The sequence below is a fragment of the Pezoporus flaviventris genome, unplaced genomic scaffold (genome assembly GCF_033815535.1).
Source record: "Pezoporus flaviventris isolate CSIRO_AGI_PZ_B2104156 unplaced genomic scaffold, CSIRO_AGI_Pfla_v1 ptg000035l, whole genome shotgun sequence".
NCBI classification, from domain to species: Eukaryota; Metazoa; Chordata; class Aves; order Psittaciformes; family Psittacidae; genus Pezoporus; species Pezoporus flaviventris.
The window spans coordinates 7,266,906-7,285,619 of record NW_026892583.1 but is presented as its reverse complement, the minus strand read 5'-3'; the positions used below and the strand labels follow the sequence as shown (position 1 = coordinate 7,285,619).

Sequence of the window (18,714 nt, the reverse complement as noted above, 5' to 3'; positions counted from 1 at the left end):
AGACAAGTAATGAGTGGTGCCCCTCAGGGGTCGGTGCTGGGACCGGTCTTGTTTAACATCTTTGTAGGTGACAAGGACAGTGGGATTGAGTGCGCCCTCAGGAAGTTTGCCAATGACACCAAGCTGTGTGGTTCGGTTGATACGCTGGAGGGAAGGAATGCCATCCAGAGGGACCTTGACATGCTTGTGAGGTGGGCTGATGCCAACCTTATGACGTTTAACCATGCCAAGTGCAAGGTCCTACACCTTGCACCAGAGAAGAGATTCAGAGCAGCCCTGCAGAGAAGGACTTGGGGGTGCTGGTCGATGAGAAACTTAACATGAACCAGCTTCATTGTGCTCTCGCAGCCCAGAAAGCCAACTGTATCCTGGGCTGCATCAAAAGAAGCGTGACCAGGAGGTCAAAGGGTGTGATCCTGCCCCTCTACTCTGATCTCGTGAGACATCACCTGGAGTTTTGTGTGCAGTTCTGGTGTCCTCAACATAAGAAGTACATGGAACTGTTGGAACAAGTCCAGAGAAGGGCCACGAGGATGATCGGGGGACTGGAGCACCTCCCGTATGAAGACAGGCTGAGGAAGTTGGGGCTGTTCAGCGTGGAGAAGAGAAGGCTGTGTGGAGACCTCATAGCAGCCTTCCAGTATCTGAAGGGGGCCTATAACGATGCTGGGGATGAAGTATTCATTAAGGACTGTAGTGATAGGACAAGGGGTAACAGGTTCAAACTTAAACAGGGGAAGTTTAGATTGGCTACAAAGAGGAAGTTCTTTAGTGTAAGGGTGGTGAGGCACTGGAATAGGTTGCCCAAGGAGGTTGTGAATGCTCCATCCCTGGCAGCGTTCAAGGCCAGGTTGGACAGAACCTTGGGTGACATGGTTTAGTGTGCAGTGTCCCTGGCCATGGCAGGGGTGCTGGAACTTGATGATCTTAAGGTCCTTTCCAGCCCTAACTATTCTATGATTCTATGATTTGCTTCAGTGTTTTCTCATTACTAAAGTAAGGCATCTGCTGAAATAACAAAGAAATCGTGCACAAAACAAAATGCTTAAAAGTCTAAGAGCAAGCAAGTTAATCTGAGTGTTAAGAATGTTCCTGGTGCAGCCAAACTCAGATCTGTCTGCTATTTATTCCAAACTCAGTGCTTGACGACCTTTTGAGTGAAGACATTTTTTCTAATAGCAAATCTAAACCTCCCCTATCACAGCTTGAGGCTATTGCCTCTTGCTCTAGCGCTTGTTACTTGGGAGTAGGGACAAACACCCACCTCACTACAGTGGGCTTCTGAGGTCATTTGAGCTTGCTCTGGAGGCCAGTTCTTGGAGTTGGCAGGCCACAGAGGAGGGGAAATAAGGTTTTTCCTAGCAAGCTCTCTGTGGACCATTTACAGGCTATCCTCACCTGTCCCCAGAGCCTCTTGAGCAGGAGATGGCCACTTGCCAGCTCCTCACATCCTGACCTGCTTTTCCTGAGAACTCAGCAAGACAGAGTTTCACAGACAAGAGGAAATTCCTAAACAGCATGCAGCCCAGAGAGTGGAAAAGTTTTTTTGAGAGGGTTGGGTTTGTTTTTTTTTTTGTGGTTTGGGTTTGGATTTGGTTTTTGTTGTTTGTTTGGGTTTTTTGGTTTTTTTTTTCCCAACTTCCACATGAATGTGTTTGACGGCTCACTGTTGCTGTCAGTGCAGAATCCCACTGGAAACCAGAGCTGGGAGGGCTCTTCCTGCCTGGGGGAGGCATCACCATCTGTCACTCTTTGTTCTTTGCTGTGTCCCACTGAAGGCCATGCGCAGTGGCAAGCTGCAGACAGGTTTGCTGGTGGCTGGATACTTTATCTATCTGCTTGTGGGTGCTGCTGTGTTCCAGGCACTGGAGAGAACTGCTGAGAAGCAGGAGAAAATGGCAGCTGCCCAGATGAAGGAGGCTTTTCTGCAGAACTTCACTCACCTCACAGTGGCGGAAGTGGAACAGTTTATGAAGGTGCGTGGCAGCCCTGTGGAAGCCCTTTCTCCCTCCTGTCTTCCGATCACATGTTGTTTCCTCTTCAGCCTTGCTATCCAGATAACTTTCTCTGCTTTCCTACTGATGTAGTCATTGGGATGCTTATACCAATCCCCAAGCTTGCTCTCCAGTCTGAGCAGGCAGGTCACTCTGATGGTAAATACATCTTGTGAAGTTTGACAAAACTTTATGTGTTAGCTATTAATAGTCCCCATCCCACAGTTTCCCGATTCTTTGGGGTCTTGACTCCTCTTGATTCAGCTTTTGGTGTGGCTGAATTATCTACAGTGGGTGGCATGGCAGGAAAAATGAAGCTGTCTGAAATGCATGGGCATGGTTGCCATATAGAACAGTGTCAGAGATAGCCCAAAGAAACCATATGGCAAGGTCAGAAGTAATCTGTTGGGAAAAAATAAAGAAGCCCAAATCAATACAAGGAGGATGGCATAGTGAGGGTTTACTTTTTGAAGATGCTGCAGAAGTAAAACTGATAGCCTGGGCAAGGGAAAGGTGTTTCTGATCATGGCACAGGAGGCTAAGGATGAGTACATTTGTGTCCTGGGTTCAGCAGTAGCAGTCATTTTTTCTCCTTCTTGGTAGCTGGTGCAGTGCAGTGTTTTGACTTTCTGCTCGGCAACAGAGCTGATAACAAGGATGTTTTGGTTTGGCCAAGGACTTTGTGAGCCTCATGCTCTGCCAGGGAGGAGGGGAAGCCAGGAGGAAGCAGAGACAGGACACCTGACCCAAACTGACCAAAGAGGTATTCCATACCACAGCACGGCATGCGCAGGATGTAACTGGGAGTTAGCTGGAAGGGCTGAGAGACTGCAGGGTTGGAGGAGGTATCGGTCGGAGCTTGGTCGGGCTTGGGGGCGAGTTATTGGTCGGCTGGTGCTGAGGTGTTGTATTCTCTTCCCTTGTTATTTCCTTTATCATTATTATCATTGGTGGTAGCAGTAGTGATCTCTGTTATACCTTAGTTACTAAACTGTTCTTATCTCAACCCGTGGGAGTTGCATTCTTTTCGATTCTCCTCTGTGTCCCTCCGAGAGCAGGGGGAGGGCAAGAAAGGGGGGGAAGTGAGCGAACGAATTGCCTGACTGGGTTTAAACCCCGACAGTTCTTTTTGGCGCCCAACGTGGGGCACGAAGGGTTGAGATAACGACAGATCTGACTGGATTAATAGTCACTCGTCACAATGACGATTTATTGGCTCTCAGAGTTGTTCTTGTTGATCTCACAGCTTCAGACCGTTGTAACTTACGTAGAGCCGGTATTCGCTGTGTTAGTGTTTATTAAGTGTGGGGCTTGGGCTAAGGTTCTTGTCTCACTGTGCTTTATGGCAATGGCTTGTAATACGGGCGGGCTCCAGCAGCAGGGCGGGACGGACGTGGCCGTGGACTTGTACCTGCCCGTCCGGCTGCTCTTCACCGGCCTGGCCCTCGCCCTCGCCTCCATCTTCGTGAGGCTGCGGGGAGCCGAGGGGGAGCGGCCCCGGGAGCCGGCGGCAGCCGAACCGGCCCGGGAGAGCGGCCCTGGGCACCAAGCGGCGGCGGGAGCGGGGCCGGAGGCCGCGAGGGGACGGCTGCCGGTGGAGGAGGTCGGGGCGGTCGAGGAGAGGAAGGAGGCGGCTGCCGAGCAGAGGGAGAAGGCGGCGGAGGAGCCGAGCCCCGCGGCCGAGCCCAGCCCCGTGACGGCCGAGAGCATTCCCCGGAAGCCGCCCGCCGAGCCCCAGGAGGACGCAGGAGATCACGCAGCACTTCCCAGCAAGGCAGAGGAGGAAGAGCTGGACTCCGGAAAAGAGAAGCTGGCGGTGGGAGAGCCGGCAAGCACAGCAGCTACACCAGCCCCAGTGACAAGTACAGCAGCATCAACTGAGAGTTCTGAAGGTTTTGAATGGCCTTTGGGTATCCTTGGGACCTGCCTGCTGATCGTGATGGGGATCAGCATGTTGGCACACACACAGGCTGTGTTCTACCCACAACCATTTTGTCTGATCTCAAAAGTTAAGCAGAGTCAGGTTTGGGTCTTGTCTGGGGTTAGACAACAATATAGGGGGACCAAAAGGTTTTCTCCAAGGCTGGACAGTCATGAGTGGCAGGGTGTGTGGGACAGTATGGGCAAGTATCTAGTCCACTGGGCCCCTCCAGTGCTTTGGAAGCATCGGAGATGGAAGGCAGCTGTATGGAGTCCCCAGCAACAAGCTGCAGAAACTGCTTAAGGGGACAGTGAATTATTTTGAGCCTGGTGGGCCCATGGCACTTCAGGCCATCAGAGCAGAGATGCAACACAGAGATGGACTCATGATCGAGGGGTGGACTTAGCAATGGACACTATTGCCCAGGTTATTCACAAGTGTGAACACTGCACACAGTCTCTCCTGCTCTGGAAGACTGTTAGAAGAGATGGAGCCTGCCATCATGGACCAGATGGACTCAGCAGCTTTATAGGGACTGGTCCATGCACTAAGATAAGAGTGATGGTATATTGAAAATGTGGGATCTGAGCATGACGTGAATGGTATGGAATAAGGGGTGGATAATGTCCTGGGTTCAGCAGTAGCAGTCATGTTTTTCTCCTTCTTGGTAGCTGGTGCAGTGCTGTGTTTTGACTTTCTGCTCGGCAACAGAGCTGATAACAAGGATGTTTTGGTTTGGCCAAGGACTTTGTGAGCCTCATGCTCTGCCAGGGAGGAGGGGAAGCTGGCAGGAAGCAGAGACGGGACACCTGACCCAAACTGACCAAAGAGGTATCCCATACCACAGCACGTCATGCCCAGGATGTAACGGGGAGTTAGCCGGAAGGGCTGAGAGACTGCAGGGTTGGAGGAGGTATCGGTCGGAGCTTGGTCGGGCTTGGGGGCGAGTTATCGGTCAGCTGGTGCTGAGGTGTTGTATTCTCTTCCCTTGTTATTTCCTTTATCATTATTATCATTGGTGGTAGCAGTAGTGATTTGTGTTATACCTTAGTTACTAAACTGTTCTTATCTCAACCCGTGGGAGTTGCATTCTTTTCGATTCTCCTCTCCGTCCCTCCGAGAGCAGGGGGAGGGCAAGAAAGGGGGGTAAGTGAGCGAATGAATTACCTGACTGGGTTTAAACCACGACAATTTGTCTCCAAATTGTTGGTATATCCTAGTTCTAGCTGTTGCAGTGAAGAAGGAAATGGGAAGTGCAATCAGCCTTATGGTAAGCATTTCTGCATAGGAAATTAATTGCTAGTTCACAGGATAAGGAAAGGAGGGGAAGAACTGGTATGTCTAATAACACAACTAGTGATCCAGCCCGAGTTCATACATGCCTGCACCCTCTTCACTTATTTTTTTTTTCTGTGTTGGTAGTGGGCTAAAAAAAGGAGAAAACTTTTGAAGACAGTGAAGTCTTTGTGCAAGGGCTGTGGAATAATTCCCGTTAGCTTTGATTTTTTGGAACACCAGCACTAAAGATAGTGAGCATGGAAGAGGGAAGGAAGATTTTTTCTGGTGCAATTTATTCCAGCTTTTGTCATGCCTCTGGCAGGGTTCAGCTCTGGATTTTCTCTTGCTGTTTCTGTACAAACCAGCCTGCCTTTCAGATGTCCAGTCCAATGTTCTCTGCTTGCTAAAGGCAGGGACTTCTGCATAGTGTTTGGCGTTTTAATTCATCTAACCTCATCTCAAAGATCACGTTGTAAATATGTGTATGTGTGTTCATGCATGCAGTTGTGAGAAGAGTGCATATGTCAGGCTAAATTGTGGTTGTGGTAACACCAAGAGTAATGCTTTGTTAATCAATTGACTTTCTCTGAAATTAAATCTGTGATACTAATCAGAATATAAAATTAAAATGAAATTCTCTTGTGTGTCACATGTACACTGCTATAACTCACTAATGCCCTCTGGGAGGGATCGGAGTCACTGCTCACTGTGCCTGCATAAAAGTGGGTGATTAGATCTTGTATCCACCTCTGTCATCTTAAGGGCAAACTCAAAACCATCAACAAGCCACTCCATCATGTAAGTCAGTGGTCTGTCTTGCTCTGCAACATCCTAGTCATATGTAGGATCATTTTTTCTAAAGTACTTAGCCTAAAAGAGCAGAGGTCCTTGATCATGCTAAAGTAAGCAAGTTTTCCTAACAACCATTAGAGCAGTCAGCATAAACAGGGCAAAAGAATGACATTCAAAAACACTGACGGTGAAGGTGTGAATAGTGTCAAGAGTATCACCGAGTACTGGTGAGTGGTATTTACAGGAAAGGAGCAGTAGCTGGCTAAATCTATTCTTTCAGCAAGCACTTCAGAAAAGCAGCTGTGTTGATACCAAATGTTTGCTTTCACTCCCAGAACCTGACTGACGCCATTCAGAATGGAGTATACCCTGTTGGAAATGAATCACAGATTGAAGACAGCAACTGGGATTTCAGTAACTCCTTCTTCTTTGCAGGCACGGTTGTCTCCACAATAGGTAAGTCTGATGCTCTACATGTATCTGTGTGTAATGCCTGGTTATCAGGACCTGAATTGATATTTTAAAGAATAAAAACTTCAGCCCTTCATTGTCATGGATGGTAGACAGCAACAGACTTGGTCCTGAGACCTCTGGTCCTGAGACCTCACACACAACTCTTTGTACACTTATTTTGGTTTTTCGCATTATTTCACACTTGTTTCTTTTTGAGCCATCTGTTAAAATGCTCAGTCTGCTGCCAGTTGTGGGTGGGAGGCAAACTTCACTTTCCTCGTCTTTGTTTTAGGGTAAAATAGGCTTTAAATCCAAGAGTGCTGTAAAGCATAAAAGAATTACAAGAAAGAAGTGAACTTTCCTTGGGCATGGACACTGTCTCAATAATCTATCCTGAGCTGTTCGTGCACATATTGAACTAGTAATACGCCAGGATGGAAAAAGTGGGAAGGGGGAAAAACAAATGCTGAGACTTTTACACTGCTTCTTCAAGCTCTTCTAACCTTTTTAGGGCCTGCCTATCTGTCCCTTTCTCTCAAATATGAATCCCCAAAAGTGCAGGCCTGCCAAATTTAAGCATAAAATCCATGCCATTAGCTCCCGCTTCACACTCAAATGCAGTGAAAGTCAAAGCTATGTTTCTTCAGAGTAAAGCTGAGGCCTCATTCACACTACACTGTGAGCATGGCTCCTGCACTGAGATGTGAGTGTGACATGTCACAAGGGTCCCAGTGCTGTCCCAGAATCATGGTGGGTGTGCAGATGTTGCACGAGCCCACGCAGGAGACCTCCTGCTGTAGAAGAGAGAAAGGCTTCCAAGCCATCAAACAAATGACAAATGTTCCATGGTTACAACATTCACGTATCAATAAAGCTTCCCTAGTTTGTCAGCATTTTGCTACTAGCCAATCCATTCATTGCCACCACCTGTATTACTGTATTTTTTCATTGCAACATTTCTTTGCCAAACAAATCAATCGCTTTCCAAAAAATTTGTTTCCCTAGTGAGGCAATGTCATGGTTTAACCCCAGCCAACAGCTAAGCACCTCTCACTCTGCCCCAGTTGGGTGGGGGAGAGAATCAGAAGAGTAAAAGTGAGAAAACTCATGGGTTGAGATGAAGACAGTTTAATAGGTAAAGCAGAAGCTATTTGCACCAGCAGAGCAAACAGAGAAATTGATTCACTACTTCCCATCAGAAGGCAGGTGTTCAGCCATCTCCAGGAAAGCAGGGTTCCATCACATGTAACAGTTACTTGGGAAAACAAAATGCCATAACTCTGAATATCCCTCCTTTTCTTCTTCCTCCCCCAACTTTATATGCTAAGCATGATGTACTGTGGTATATCCCTTTGGTTGGTTGGTTGGGATCAGCCGTCCTGACTGTGTACCCTCCCAACTTCTTGTGCACCCCCACTGCCTGTGCTGTGCACCCCAACTTGCCTGCTCACTGATGGAGTGGGGTGAGGAGCAGAAAAGGACTTGAGTCTGCTCAGCACTGCTCAGCAATAATAAAATAAGCCCTGACTTATCAACACTGTTTTCAGCACAGATTCAAACCATAGCCCCATACTAGCTACTATGAAGAAAATTAACTCTGTATCTGCCAACACTAACACAGGTGAACAGACCATCCCAGGATGGTCTGTTTCTCTGCACCTTTGCCACATAAGTCTGTTGTGAAGGTACATCAGGTACTTCCACTCATCTTCACCAGGTTTTGTCATGAAAATTTCTGCAACAGAGAGCACAAGACAGCTCAGGCATTTGGGGCCTCCTATGCAGTAAACCAATTAGTTGTTTTATTTGTCTCTTCACCAAAATAAAACCGCATTTTCCAAGTAGTGGATGCCTTTAGATGAACTGTGCTTGGGAAAGTGCCTTTTCTCAGGATCACTGATAGAGTAAGGACATACAGAAAGCACAGGACTTTTGCACTCAGGGACATACCTCATGGGGTCTAAGAACAGTCTCCATTCCATTAAAGGAGATGTCTGGAGTTCTGCAGCTGTTGTTCTATTATTTATCTAAGTGGATAAATACTCTTTTAGTAGGACTTTATGACAAATATCTCTCTGGCATGAATAAATCAGCCACCAGTAAGGTCTGGACTAATTAGCACCACCTATTCTAATACGCACTACACTGCTCCAGGACTGGAGCCAGTATCTGAGCATTTCAGCTTGCTGGGATTTAGCCAAGGTCACTAGCAGACAGACAAATTGACAAGAAGCTAGTGATGGCTGTGTGTGATTCTGACATGGCAAACAGCTTGTGACTCCAGCCTTGATGTCTTCCAGGACCCCAGACTTCTGGGTTTTGTCTTTCCATGTGTTTGTCACAGGACAGTGCATGTTTCCCATAACTGCTTTTAGATTCTGTTTTTCGTTCCCACTAAGACTGGGTTGGGAGTACACAGTGCTCCCTGCATCCCCCAAAACATGCATGGTGAATCACTTTCTTGCTGCTTTTTTCTGGAAAATAGTATGCATGTTGACTAAGATGTGCTAGCCACATCTTTTAGGGTCAAAGGCAGGCCAGGTTGGGGTAGGTATGAATGTGACTGTGGCTGCTCCAGTTCTCTGGGATATCTCCTCTGACCCTGTTTTTTTCATAGGCTATGGCACATTACGTCCTAAAACTGCTGGAGGCCAGATCTTCTGTGTCTTTTTTGCTCTGTTCGGAATCCCTCTGAATATTGTTTTTCTACATCGTGTCGGTAAGATGCTCTCACTGCTATGTAAAAAGCTGGGGAAATTCCTGTACGAGAAAGGAATGAGAAAGGTAATTGGCTTTAATTACTTGGGCAGTTATATGCTCATTTCTAGTTTTATTTTCAAGGTGTATGCTGGCATTATCCCCTGTTATATTTGTTCTCATGCTGTGTTAGGCATTGCATTAGGAGAGGGAAAGAGACATTCCTTGCTTGCAGAGCTAAACAGACAAGGCAACCACAGACGTGACATTCTTAGAAAGGGATGCATTTTATCTACCCATCTAAATGGCAGACATCCAGCCCCCTTAATTAATCAATGGAGAGAGTGGACGCCTTATCTTACTTCTCTAGACACTTACCTCAGAAGCTAACTCTCTTGAGAAGTACATGTCTCCCTTTATAACCAGCAAAGAGAGAGATGATTAATCATCTCATCTTGAGGCAGCATAAAGCAGGTGAGCAGTAAAAAGCTGTAAAAAGCAGTGAGCTATAGGGGTTTCAATACTATAATTAGTCAATAATATTGACTCAATGCCTAGTGTGTCACCCCTCCTTATTCATTATGTGGTCCTTTAGTTCCTCTCCACCCTTAGCTTTGACATAAAGGAAACAACAGGCTGAAGTTATTCATTTGAGCCCACTTGCTGAAAGGTGAACAGGCACCTGTAAATAGCCAGATGATTGATACAATCAAATAAAAGACTACATCTCCCAGTGCTACTATGGACATGTAACACCCATAATACATGGGGTGTTCCTGCTTCAAAGCAAGCCTAGGGTACTTTCAGAGGAAGAGTACTCAATACAAACCCTTCAGTTCCTGCAGACCTAGTAGGTATTCCTAGATATCCACCCATTTTGAATAGCCATCATTATATAGGACCTACTAGTGTGTCAAATCATGCTTATAATTGAACCATTTTCTTTTTCAGAAGAAGATAAAATTTCTGACCCTTCTGTTTTTCCTGGCAATGGGGATCCTAGTTTTTCTGTGCTTGCCGTCACTTTTCTTCCAGAAAACAGAGGGATGGTCCTACAGCGAAGGAATTTACTTTGCATTTATCACCCTCAGCACCATTGGCTTTGGAGATTATGTAGTAGGTAAGGTTGATTTCAGAGAGGAGACATAGTAAAGCACCAGGGTCATGACCGTAATTACCATGGGTTGACTGCACAGCCCACCAGTGTAATGTAGAGACAAATCTGTGTGAGTCTTTGACTAGTCTTTTTCTTGTACAGTTCTGGGGGTATTACTCATTTCTCTGTGATTGCATGTGCTAACAAAAACACAAAATTGTCTAAATATAATAAATGTGGTGCTTTGGGGCGCAAAGAAGACAAGCATTTTGGGGGAGGGAAGGGGAAGTGTAGGGGGAGAATTCAAGTAGCATAGGAATTTGCATATACTAAAAGGGAACAGTTTGAGACAGTCATATAAAATAAGGCAGGTATCTTTGCATAAGTCTTACCTAAGACTTATGTCTCAAAATGTATACTAAAGAAATAAGTGGTCATCTTTCAGAAGACATGATTTTACACAACAGGTAGAAATCCCTGTCATTGCAAAGCAGGGAAATCTACTCACCCTATGAGAAGTGGGTCTTAAACATAGATACCACTGTGAAAGTGGCCTTCTTTACTCTCCTATGCATCATAGAATCATAGAATTATAGTATAATTACAGTTGGAAAGGACCTTAAGGTCATCTAGTTCCAACCTCCTGCCATGGGCAGGGACATCTCACACTAAACCATGCCACCCAAGGCTCTGTCCAGCCTGGGCTTGAACACTGCCAGGGATGGAGCATTCACAACCTCCCTGGGCAACCCATTCCGGTGCCTCACCACCCTTACACTAAAGAGCTTCCTCTTTGTAGCCAATCTAAACTTCCCCTGTTTAAGTTTTAACCCGTTACCCCTTGTCCTGTCACTACAGTCCCTAATGAAGAGTCCCTCCCCAGCATCGTTATAGGCCCCCTTCAGATACTGGAAGGCTGCTATGAGGTCTCCACACAGCCTTCTCTTCTCCAGGCTGAACAGCCCCAACTTTCTCAGCCTGTCTTCATACGGGAGGTGCTCCAGTCCCCTGATCATCCTCGTGGCTCTCCTCTGGATTTGTTCCAACAGTTTCATGTCCTTTTTATAATCATATAATGTTTTTATAATCATATAATGTTTCCTACTGACTTTAATTTCTCTTAGTCTGCTAAAGAGGCTGGGTAGTGCATTGACAATGCAGTTGACATCTTGCTTGTTCGCATGAGTTTAGTGATTGTAATGATCTTGTAGACTGACGGTTAATTCATGCAATAGCAACGAGTTGATTAAGCAACATTTCCCCAAGTTATCCCAGCTAGCTAATTGCTCCCTCTTGCTACAAAGCATAGGAAACATGTCTCTTGAAATTTCTCTTTTCACATAATCCAGAGAAAGGTTCCTTGTCTCCAACAGTGGTTAAGCAGCATTGCCACAAACATGAAACAGAACTGAAGCAACAGCAAAGAATCTGTATCACACAACAGTGACCTCTTTGCTTACTGTTTTCTCCAGCTGGGGACAATCTTTGTCACTGCAGTGGAGGACAATAGGGCATAGGCATTTCTTTCCTGAACATCTAAAGGACTGGTGTCCTCAACATAAAAAGGACATGGAACTTTCGGAACAAGTCCAGAGAAGGGCCACGAGGATGATCAGGGGACTGGAGCACCTCCCGTATGAAGATAGGCTGAGGAAGTTGGAGCTGTTCAGCCTGGAGAAGAGAAAGCTGCATGGAGACCTCATAGCAGCCTTCCAGTATCTGAAGGGGGCCTATAACGATGCTGGTGAGGGACTCTTCATTGAGACTGTAGTGACAGGACAAGGGGTAACAGGTTAAAACTTAAACAGGGGAAGTTTAGGTTGGATATAAGAAGGAAATTCTTTCCTGTTAAGGTGGTGAGGCACTGGAATAGTTTGCCCAGGGAGGTTGTGAATGCTCCATCCCTGGCAGTGTTTAAGGCCAGGCTGGACGAGGCCTTGTGTGATATGATTTAGCGTAAGGTGTCCCTGCCCACAGCAGGGGGGTTGGAACTAGATGATCTTAAGGTCCTTTCCAACCCTAACGATTCTATGATTCTATGATAACCTTGGCCTGTGTGATGCTGAGCACCTCAAACACAGTGATGTGGAACACAGGAAGATGGAGAAAGATTGGTGCTATGTGGGAGAAAAAGTGAACATTAAACCGGTGCATTCTCTTCCTTTGTCTAAATTACAAGTGTGTTTTACAATAATGACAGCAAGTCACAGGCTGCTGTGACTATGTGCTCTGCAGACGTACTATTTTACAAATACAGTTAAAAAATAACAATTAGATAGGCCTCCTGGCACTGTGATTTCATCTTAATTAGGATAACTTAACTGGAGCTGAAATATTTTTTCCTGCAATATATATTGCAATTTGCCTTAAACAAAGGTGGTAAAATGATAAGTTTAATGCCTCACACCTCACAATGAAACAAGCAGAATCAATGACTGCTCTGAGTATCATTTGTTTAGAATTAATTACAGATGACAAATGGATTTGTGCTGGCCAAGTGGAACAGAACAGGTTTGAGTTTATTCACATTTTAGTAATTCAAAACCGATTTGTAGCTGTTGTATTTCAAGCATGAGATAAAGCCTGTTTTGGGTAGGAAGGTGACAGAGTCTGGATTTAACTGTAATACATATAGGTGATACCTCTAGGGTGAAACTCTCTTTGGGCTGTAAATTTATGCCCTGCTAAATCCAGTTTTGAGTTAACATTACAAAGATATTACTAGTTGCTTTGCTAACCCCACATCATGAACTTCAGATAAGAACACAAAAGGAGATGCTCTGTAGCAAGCCTGGCATCCCCTGTGCCAACTCAACCCCAGCAGCAGAAGCAGATGTTGGATATCTATCCATGAGGTCAAACCAGCCCCATTTTCACAGCTCTTGCCTGATGAAATACAAAAATCCTGCACATTGATCTATGCGCTACAGAGTCCTGCAGGACTTGAAAGGAGTTGCCAGTTGCGAAGCTCCTTCTGGGAAGCTTCACAAAGGTATATGATCCACAGGTTTGTGATCTCCCTGTCCATGCACCCTGCTGGGTTACCAACTATGTGGAGTCACCCTTGACAGTGACTTATAGCACTTGATACACAGTATCACCAAGTTTTCTTGCACAGCCATATAAGCTGTGTCATGATAACATCGTGTGGGACTAAGTGCAGTAGGAGCAAATTCTGTCTGTATGGTGGTGTATTGTTGACTGCAGAAATAAAATGACCCATTCAGAAAAGATACGGGCTGATGGTAAGAGATTTGGACTGCATGAAGTAAGCTTCGGTCTGGTTTCCAACATAGAAAATTGTATTCTTGGCATGTGTCAGTGAGTAAATTAGGAATTGCAACTACTCTCTTTGTATGATCAAGGTTAACTATAATTTAAAGCAAATATTTATGAAGTTATATTCACACTTTATAGAAATACACAGAATTACAATAACTTAGGCAGTAGTAGTTATGTGGTTATAGTGGTCCACTGTGCACTGCTGTTTGTGCTTTGTGAGTTTGTGAATATTTTCCAGATAATACAATACATTTTTACACTACTTCCCACATCATTGCCTTTAGGTGTAGAGGTTGAACTGGGATTGGTATGCTGTAAGGGGAAAAAATGCCCTGCTCTGCTGCTAGTTCAGTATATAAATATGTGAAATCCAGTATATCTTTTTACAGGCCAGCATGTTTGTGATAGCATGTATGAGTTTATTGTAACAGCAAGAGATTGCCCAACCTTAACCTAATGCTGGGGAGGTGAGAGAATCCACTATGATGAAAAAGTCACCTTAAAGTACTCCACATAAAATACACCGATGAATCCACTAGGCTGGCCCACTTTACACCAACAGAGAAATTTTAACTTGATAATTTTCTTCTTCTTTCTCCCTCCTTATCTGCAGGTAAACAGCCTGGCAGGAATTACTTTTCCTACTATCGAACACTAGTGGCCATCTGGATCCTTTTTGGTCTTGCTTGGATTGCTCTCCTATTTAATTTATTGACAACAGTACTAGAAGATACTGAAAAAATAATTGTCAAGGATATCCATCAAATTGGAAAGGTGAGTAAGGACAATGTAGCAAGCCAACAAAGAAGATGCTGGCCTTCTCAGTTTATTCCAGAAGAAGAACTACTATCAGCACATGCTGGAGGGGATGCACAGAAAATGGAGTCATTAGAACCAGATTCTGAGCAGACAAAAACGGAAAAAAATGCTTTTTCTTAGAGCAAAACTATTGCCATAACATATGAGAATTGAATTCTTCATTGGAGAGTTACTAGTTAATTATTCTAAAGAAATTCCCATGGAAATAAAATTTCTCCTACCTTTGGCTGAGATACGACCTTTCAGAACTCAAGACTTAGTTACACAAAGCCTGAATATTAACAGTAAGAAATTTGCTCAATTTGCAGCTAGGTTGTGCTGACAGCCTGAGAAGTGCACTTATTTTACAAGGAGTTTTTAAGGTGCTTCTATGAAAATGCAGAGGAGGGGCATGGTAGCACTTGCTGGTTCTGTTTCAATTTTGCTGCTTGCAATCATGTCTCTTCCAGGAATTGGCACACACAAGCTTTTCTGAGGCATTGTATAGTACCTTTGGAAGAAGACAGAAGGATATATAACGTAATAGATGCCTGATTTAAGCCATCATATTGGCTAAGCTATTATGATCTAAAAGACTTTAAAGGACAAGACCTGAGCTCAGTTCAGAGGCACTAGAAGCATCCAATGAACAGGGCTAGAAAAAGGTTAGCATGTTAGAAACTGTGAATTCTACCTCTTCCTCTTTTATACTAAGATGAATAAAGGCAATTTCACCTTTTATCCCTGTGGCTTTGAAAAATTTTTCTGATTATATTTATAAAGAACAAATAAAACCTTGTCTTTAATTCAAATTTTATAGTAATTTTATAATAATTCATAAGAACAGAGACTCGTTTGAATAGAGGAGTCCTCACTGTATCAGCACCTTGCTATGGTGTTTATATTCCATAGGAGCTATAAAGTTGTTTAAAATTACTGTCCTGTGCCAAGATTGCTTTTCAAGTGTGAGTGTTGTCTAAGCAGTGCAGCCTTACTTTCAATCAGGTAGAAAAAGGATGTTGAATCTGGGCATGCTGTTTCAGATGTACTGCCTGGCATGCATGCAGGCCATCGCTGGCTGAACACCCTGTCCTTTAAAGGCCTGAAATATGTATCAGATACCTTCTGTGTGTCAAAAGTGCACGAAACCCTACCCTGAAGCGCTGGCAAAGCAGCTGTGGTAAACACAGTCATCGAGATGAAAAGTCCCATAGGTGTATATGGTTATACTAAAAGTCATTCTAGTCAAATATCCTGTCTCTGACCATGCCTACTGCATATGCCTCCGAATAGCATAAGAACAAGGCAGTTCTGCCATGCTTCCTCTTCCAGTAGTCAGTGGCTCAAAGGCTGCCCAAAAAAGAGAGGGGGTCTTTGTATTTCAAAGACCATGAACCTGCCCAAATGCTAAACTCATATGAGCATCCACAGGACCCACTCAAGGCAGTCCATAGGTTTAGTGCACAAAGGACCTTCCTTTGATGGTGCTGAACATGTTGCTTGACAGGTTTTTATGATATCCTCAAGTTCCTATTTTGTCAGTGAGTAATTGTTCTCCGGGTGTTTGTTACAGCAAGACCAGTCCTTGCCAGAGCTATTCCTATGTGAAAGGGAGAATAAATTATAGTTATAAGGCAATTTTAGGCTATAAAGATGCAATCAGCCTCAAAGTTGAATTCATAACTATTTCAGTCAAACATAATGTCCTGGGTTCAGCTTTAGCAGTCATGTTTCCCCTCCTCGGTAGCTGGTGCAGTGCGGTGTTTTGACTTTCAGCTCGGGAACAGAGCTGATAGCGATGTTTTGGTTTGGCCAAGGACTTTCTGAGCCTCATGCTCTGCCAGGGAGGAGGGGAAGCTGAGAGGAAGCAGAGACAGGACACCTGACCCAAACTGACCAAAGAGGTATTCCATACCACAGCACGTCATGCCCAGGAGGAAACTGGGAGTGAGCCGGAAGGGCTGGGAGTCTGCAGGGTTGGAGGAGGTATCGGTCGGAGCTTGGTCGGGCTTGGGGGGCGAGTTATCGGTCAGTTGGTGCTGAGGTGTTGTATTCTCTTCCCTTGTTATTTCCTTTATCATTATTATCATTGGTGGTAGCAGTAGTGATCTCTGTTATACCTTAGTTACTAAACTGTTCTTATCTCAACCTGTGGGAGTTGCATTCTTTTCGATTCTCCTCTCCGTCCCTCCGGGAGTAGGGGGAGGGAAAGAAGGGGGGGAGTGAGTGAATGAGTTACCTGACTGGGTTTAAACCACGACACAAAACCACACTTCTTGTCAAAACAACTCTGCTGGTTCAAGACCTGGCATGTAGAACTGACCAAATATGTACTTTCTTTTTGCCCCCAAATTATTTTCCAGTGTTACCCTTAAGCCTGACTTCTCACCTAATGTATCTCACTGTCAGTAAACCTTTCTGAGGCAGCAGGAACAAGAACTGAGTGAAACTGGGGTAAGGTGGCAGGGGTGTTGTAGGACACAGTGGTCTTTCTGCAAGCCATGACCCTGTTACTATCACAAGGCAACACCATAGCCAGGCACAGAAAGCAGATGGATGCTCCCAGGCAGGGATATCTTCACCTCTCAATTTAGCTTTCTCACCAAGCATTGACTCACACTGTTATTTTCCAGGCATCATTTTTTCTCTTCTATATTTTCCCACCAATTCCTGGAAGGCCCATTAATAGAGATACTGTCAGAATTGGTTTAGGGAGAGGTGGTCCTGTCTTGGGGGCATTTTGCACAGCTTCTCATAATTCCTTCTAGGTCAGTTCCTGGCATTTGATACCACCCCAGGTGGCAGACACGGCCTCTGGTCCAGCACAATGCGTGTCTATTTGCTGTCCCTATTGCAGGGGAGAAAGAAAAGCCTACAAGGAACATCTTGAATTAAACACAGCTCTGAAGAGTTTTCTTCAGTTTGTTCCCATGGTCCCACTTGCTCCTTGTCCTGATAAATAACACAACCCAGATGTAAAACAAGCTGCAGCAGAGAGCATTCAAGGATGCTTGTTTAAACATTTCAGGAAGGGTAAGAGAGATTGCAAAGGGACTTTGACCATAAATAGTAAGCACAGACCCAGGCAGTGGCTCTTTGAGAACAAGAGGACAAATTCTCTGTCCTTCACATTGGTGGGTGTTTAACAAGAAGCCATGGAACCAAGGACTTATTGTTTCCAAAAGTCAGTCTGCTCTATGCAGCTATTGTCATAGGGTGCAAGCAATTCACACTTGTCCTGGGTTCAGCAGTAGCAGTCATGTTTTTCTCCTTCTTGGTAGCTGGTGCAGTGCAGTGTTTTGACTTTCGGCCTGGGAACAGAGCTGATAACAAAGATGTTTTGGTTTGGCCAAGGACTTTGTGAGCCTCATGCACTGCCAGGGGGGAGGGGAAGCCAGGAGGAAGCAGAGACAGGACACCTGACCCAAACTGACCAAAGAGGTATTCCATACCACAGCACGTCATGCCCAGGATGTAACTGGGAGTTAGCCGGAAGGGCTGGGGGACTGCAGGGTTGGAGGAGGTATGGGTCGGTGCTTGGTCGGGCTGGGGGGGGGCAAGTTATCGGTCGGCTGGTGCTGAGGTGTTGTATTCTCTTCCCTTGTTATTTCCTTGATCATTGTTATTATTGGTGGTAGCAGTAGTGATTTGTGTTATACCTTAGTTACTAAACTGTTCTTATCTCAACCCGTGGGAGTTGCATTCTTTTCGATTCTCCTCTCTGTCCCTCCGGGAGCAGGGGGAGGGCAAGAAAGGGGGGGAAGTGAGCGAACTAATTGCCTGACTGGGTTTAAACCACGACAGTTCTTTTTGGTGCCCAACGTGGGGCACGAAGGGTTGAGATAATGACAGATTTGACTGGATTAATAGTCACTCGTCACAATGCTGATTTATTGGCTCTCAGAGTTGTTCTTGTTGATCTCACAGCTTCAGAATGTTGTAACTTACGTAGAGCCGGTATTTGCTGTGTTGGTGTTTATCAAGTGTGGGGCTTGGGCTAAGGTTCTTGTCTCACTGTGCTTTATGGCAATGGGTTGTAATACGGGCGGGCTCCAGCAGCAGGGCGGGACGGACGTGGCCGTGGACTTGTACCTGCCCGTCCGGCTGCTCTTCACCGGCCTGGCCCTCGTCCTCGCTTCCATCTTCGTGAGGCTGCGGGGAGCCGAGGGGGAGCGGCCCCGGGAGCCGGCGGCTGCTGAAGCGACTCGGGAGAGGGGCCCCGGGGACCAAGCGGCGGCGGGAGCGGGGCCGGAGGCTGCGAGGGGACGGCTGCCGGTGGAGGAGGTCGGGGCGGTCGAGGAGAGGAAGGAGGTGGCTGCTGAGCAGCGGGAGAAGGCGGCGGAGGAGCCGAGCCCCGCGGCCGAGCCCAGCCCCGCGACGGCCGAGAGCACTCCCCGGAAGCC

General features: G+C 45.7%; 1 protein-coding gene across 1 annotated transcript; it reads left to right on the top strand.

The window, feature by feature from the left end:
* The first annotated feature begins 1,621 nt into the window (after positions 1-1,621).
* LOC133273836 (potassium channel subfamily K member 16-like) lies at positions 1,622-14,565 on the top strand. Its single transcript, XM_061462437.1, is given in 6 exon segments — positions 1,622-1,734; positions 1,736-1,976; positions 6,321-6,441; positions 9,056-9,222; positions 10,087-10,255; positions 14,127-14,565. Coding segments are annotated over 6 exon segments (1,113 nt in total). The 5' UTR covers positions 1,622-1,645; the 3' UTR covers positions 14,453-14,565.
* Positions 14,566-18,714: the final 4,149 nt, after the last annotated feature.